Here is a 5,451-nt window from a genome sequence, read left to right on the forward strand (position 1 = left end):
CCAAGGAGAATTTGAAGCTCAGTTGATTGGCGACTTCAATTTTCACCTTGTTAATAAAAGTTTGATTTTTCATATTATAATCCGCTTATCTATTTTTTTATTTTTTTTATTTTTTGCTTTGGTAGATGAAGTGTTTTGCAAAGAATATTTACTAGGATGGATCATCAATCAATTAAAACAAACACAAGATAAATCTTGTAAAAGCAAATTATATTTTTGGATTAGAACCAAATTTGGGTTTCAACTTTTTTCTAGAGAGTAGGAGTTACTTAAATGGCAGAAAACATTAATCAATCTCCAATTCAGTTTCTGTCAAATGCAAACAATCGAGTTTACGAGATGCAATTTTCATTGCCCAGGGATGGCAATGGGGCAGGGCACATGGCGGGTTATAGTATTTGCAGGACAGTGCGGGTTAGAACTTTCGCGGGACGGGTACAGATTTATTTTTGAAAAAAATATGTGGGGCGGGTACGCGGGTTGATTTGCACTCTGTTTAGTTGGTTTATTAATTAAATATCCAAAAGACTACGTCCAAGGTTATTGTCATAAAAATAGGCAATTCCTTCATATATTTTTTCTTAAGCATTTTAACACTAATAATTTATGAATTTAATTTCCCCACATGATGACTTTCTTTAATTTCTACATTTGGTATGGATAAAAAGAAAAGGCGGAAATGGAGAAAGAAGATAAGAATAAAAAATGAAACTGGGGAACAAAAATTAAGCGATGTTTTGATTCTTTCGTGCTGGAACGATTTCATTTTGTTGACTCATCTTTGCACTGGTATTTGTTTGTAACAAAAGAATGTTGAAGCTCTGCGGGGCGGGTATATGTGGAGTGGAGCGGGCCAAGAAAAAAATAAAAATTATGCTATGTGGGGTGGGACAAAGTCTTTGCGGGTTTCCTTAGAGAAAGACAGGGAACTTGCTGGTTGGACTACTCATTCTATAAAAAATACTTAAATCATGAGGTACTTGTTCTTTTATTTTAATCAAATTGTAGGAAAAAAGTTATGTAAACAATAACTTAGTGAAATCCCACAACCTGAGTGAGTTTGGGAAGGATAAAGTGTACGCAGATCTGATTCCTACCAAGATAGAAAAAAAATTATGTATTTTATCAAAACTGACAACAAATAGAAATAGAAAAATAGTTTTATTTGGGCAAATGAGCAAATATGTATACTCGATAATCGTTACTTATAAAATGTTGATATCCTCCATTATGAATTGTAAAAAGATGTTGAGAGATTATGTAGTCTTTACAAAATACTCATGAAAGAGTCCAGTAATGATCCACCGGCTGAAGATTCTGTTCTTCAACAAAACAAACGTGGTCGTTCCTCTGTTGAAGATAACCAAGCCTGTTAAACAGTAAAATTCTATCATGAAAAGGAGTGCAAAAAGAACTTAAGACAAACTTGTTATAGCATGACCTTGGACATAGTCAACTATGAGAAAAAACATAATTTTTCATTATTAAACCATATGCTAAAAAGAAACATTGTAGCGTGACATCTAGTCACCTATGACAAAGAAGATAATTTTTCATGATTAAACCACATCTTTAAAGCAACATAGATGTTCCTTGTTTGATGAATAACAACAATTGGTTCGAATCCATCCAACAAGTTCAAGTGTACTAAATGATTTTAAAAAAAATTCTGGAATTCTTCAGTATTATAGTAAAGATTTATTGGTTTGGGGAATGAAAAGCTTGAAAAACAAAAAGGAGAAACAGAGACTTACACAAGTCCTGAATTTTCATGAACCAGAGCCCATCCGGCAGAGCTTAATTCTATCAATCGACAATCCTTGATCTTCAGATACTGTAATTTGGGCATGGCATCTAAAAAGTCCAGATGGTGCAGATTCCGAATTCAGTTATATGATCTCCTTCCGTGCTTAATTCACGCAGCATTTCAAATTGATTTGGAATACTTTTTAACAAAGGACAGTTAATAATCCTCAACTTCTCCAGCCCAGGAAACATTCTTACTTCAACTCCGTCTCTACCATTATTTCCTGTTGGTAACAATTGCACTTCCTTCCACTCAGTAAGTCTAGGCATATTCCATAATACTAGTTTTTTGAGTAACGGGAACACTTGGATATTGGTGTTATTGTTGCTTGATCCATTATTGTCAACCTTAACACCATAAAATGTAGGTCCAATGCATTCTAACTCATGGAATCCTATCAGCTCAAGATGTCGAAGGAGTTTAAGTTGGCCAAGCGATGGAATTTCCTTGCACTTTCTGCAACCACTTAATTTCAACTCGACTAAATTTGGCAGCAATTCTTCACTGAACCATGAAGGAAATCTAGTCCCCAAATAGTTCACCACCACTAAATTTTTCAAGTTAGGATGCGGTTGAAGACCATCCAGAACATACTCATCATTGACCTCGTAGTCTTCTGATTCATCATGGGACCATAAATATGCCAATTTGGAGATATTTGGTTTCTCCCGTAGATATGCTTTTCCAGCTTCTTCTCTATTACAGACCAATTGGAGATCTCTGATAGTCAATTCACCTCTAAGGTTCTTCAAACGACCTAATTCTTCTATTCGACGACCTTTCTCTAAACCTACCTTGAAAAACTGTAAGGTTTGAAGACAAGTCAATTTTCCCATCTTAAGTGGCATCTGAAAGTGTTGATTGCCGAAACACCATGGTCTGGAGTCTGATCTGAAATCATTGTTGTAATATATGTGTCTCAAACTTATCATATTTGCCATTTCATCTGGAAGCTCCTCGAGTAAAAAGCAGTTACTTACTCTAAAAGTTTGCAAATTGTAGAGCTTGCAAATGGAGTTGGGCAAGGCTTTAAGATTAGTAATGGAGAGATCAAGATATCTCAAGTATATTAGCTTGCCAATTGAGGTTGTCAACTCCTTGATGTCTGACTTGGACAAATTTAAAACTCTCAAGAACTGAAACCTCAATAGAACATCTTTGGATATATTGTTTCTCGAGAACAATGAGCACAAACGTCCTGGCTCATTTATCATAGCTATTTGATCACTTGGTGAGTCCCATCCAAAGTATCGGACTTGAGAAAGATTTTCTCCTCCAACACTCTTTTGATCAAATAGCTTAGATTTTAAAATATCTCCAGCCAAATCATGCACAAGATCATGCATCTTACAGTATTTTATATTGTTGTATTGATCTAGCTCAACATCTTGCAGCAAGGAATATTGCAACAAAAGATGAAAAAACTTGTTCCCAACGTCTTCCATCACTGGGGTCTCTTGACATGGACGAAGAAACCCTTCTGCCATCCAGAGTTGGATTAGTTGGTCCTTTCCAAATACAAAATCTTTTGGAAACATTGCAAAGTAGGCAAAGCATTTTTTCAGATGTGGAAATGGTAGATAATCATAGCTGAGTTTTAGGATTTTCTTTAAGCTATTTTCCCCATTATCATTTTCACCTGCAACAAGGGGGTTGCCATCAAGAATTACTTGCCATTCATGTTTTTCCTTATATCGTAAGAGGCCTCCCAACACACTTGCAGTCAACGGTAGACCTTGACACATTTCAACAATCCTGTTTTCCGTGCTCACCATGTCTTCTGGAACCTCCCCATCAACAAATGCTTTTTGTTTGAAAATGGACCAACAATGATCTCTTGTTAATTTTTCCAACATATGATGATCTACTGCTACGGTAGATGCCACCTGCTTCGAACGAGTAGTCACAAGAATGCAATTTCCTCTTGATGTGTTTATTCCCCTCAAGGTGTCCACGAAATCGTGCCACAATGTAGGGTCAACATGCCACAAATCATCCAGGACTAGTAAATACCTTTTTCCTTCCAATTCATCTCGGAGCTTCTTGACTATTATATCTCTACTTTGGACCTCAAGTTTCCTCTCTGTCAATGATTCAAGGATTAGTTCAAGAAAGCTCTTCGTTTCTGACATTTCAGGTAGACACAACCAAATTTTCTTTTCAAAGTTTTGCTTGATTTGTTCATCATTGAAAATTCTCTTAGCTACTGTAGTTTTCCCTAAACCCCCCATACCAACTAGGGGAATGGTGGACAGAACAACTTCCTCTCTAATGTTCAACATCTTCTCCTTTATTTCAGCAACATCCCTGTCTCTGCCAACAACATCCGAAGCAACTACTACGGAATCTGTTTCTCGATTTAGTGGTATTTGCCGAGAAGAAACCATCAGTGATTGGAGACAGAGGTCTTTAGCTAACTGATTGATAGCCCTCAAATCTTCATTAATGCTTTTGATTTTTCGAGACATTTTATACCTAAAAGCAGTATGAGAAAAGAAGTTATGGACCTTTTTGATTAGTTTGGTTCGGATGTTCATCATTTGTGCTTTGAGAGATTCATATTTGAATTCGTCAAACATGTTTTCAGCATCTTCAGCATCTTCAGCAACTCTCTCAAGCATCTTGAGCCATTCTTCCACAGCTTGATCGTCAACTTGTCGTCTTTCAGCATCATGAATGAAAGCTTGAATAATGGATACATATTTTGTCAGCATTCTCAGATTTTTCTTGCAGTTTCTTAAACTTCTGGCCTCCTCAATAGTGAGAGAAACCAGCTTCTCAAGCACAACTTGAACAGTAGCACCAATTACAGGGTCGGCCATTGTTGTGTTCTTCTTCCTCTACTCCAAAGTCTTCCAATGTGCTTTGCCAAGTCTTCTTTTGCTAGTTGTTTATGGATAGGACCACTAAAGCTGGATCTGGAGGCTTAAATTTTAATATTTTTTTGATAAAGTTTTATGGTCAATGGGAAATCTTAGTAAGATATTGCCCACCAAGCAATTTCCTCCTCATTTTCTTCTTTTCCTATATTCAATTTTTTTTACAAAAAATAAAATATTATAGTCAATTTATTTAATTTTTTTGAGATATAGAGTCCGTTTGGATGAGCTTTAAGTTGGTCAAAACTAACGCCCCTTTTTAGTTTTTGGACATGTTTGCCTAATGCTAACTTTAAGCCATAAAATTCTTAAAGTCAGTCAAAAATGAAAAGTTAGGATTCCTAATTTTTTTTTCTAAGTGTTTAAAGTCATTTTCTTTGACCATGGAAATTACTTTTATATCCCTTATATTTTAACTAAATTCCCAAACTACCTTTTTATTCTTTTAACCCTAAAATTCACATCATTTTCCTCATTTAAGCGCTTTTATCCAAACACTCAACTGCTTATTTATAAAAATAACTTTCAGCACTTCAAAGTTCTAAAAGCACTTCATACATAAAAGTTACTTTTTTTAAGCCCATCCAAACGGGCTCATAATAATCTTCTACATTTGTCAAACTTCTAATAGTTCTTTTCTTTTATATAAAATATTTATATTTTTTATAAATAATACTCAATAGCTTTAAAAAACTAATAATTTATAACTTGTTATTATTTTTTTTAAAATGACGCTCCTCAAATTAAAAGGCCTAAAACAGCTAT

The 5,451-nt window shown here is 35.1% G+C and overlaps 1 protein-coding gene across 1 annotated transcript; it reads right to left on the reverse strand.

Moving 5' to 3' along the window:
- Positions 1 to 1,144: 1,144 nt before the first annotated feature.
- On the reverse strand, positions 1,145 to 4,790 carry LOC129876848 (putative disease resistance protein RGA4). Its single transcript, XM_055952329.1, has 2 exons — positions 1,755 to 4,790; positions 1,145 to 1,369 (listed from the first exon to the last, which is right to left on the reverse strand). The coding sequence occupies exon 1, from the start codon at positions 4,627 to 4,629 to the stop codon at positions 1,855 to 1,857; it is 2,775 nt and encodes a 924-aa protein (XP_055808304.1). The 5' UTR covers positions 4,630 to 4,790; the 3' UTR covers positions 1,145 to 1,369; positions 1,755 to 1,854.
- Positions 4,791 to 5,451: the final 661 nt, after the last annotated feature.

This window comes from Solanum dulcamara, chromosome 12 (genome assembly GCF_947179165.1).
Source record: "Solanum dulcamara chromosome 12, daSolDulc1.2, whole genome shotgun sequence".
In the NCBI taxonomy this organism is placed as follows: Eukaryota; Viridiplantae; Streptophyta; class Magnoliopsida; order Solanales; family Solanaceae; genus Solanum; species Solanum dulcamara.

What these genes read in the sequence shown, in the direction of transcription:
- LOC129876848 (XM_055952329.1), bottom strand. Translation starts at nt 4,629, where the DNA reads ATGGCCGACCCTGTAATTGGTGCTACTGTTCAAGTTGTGCTTGAGAAG.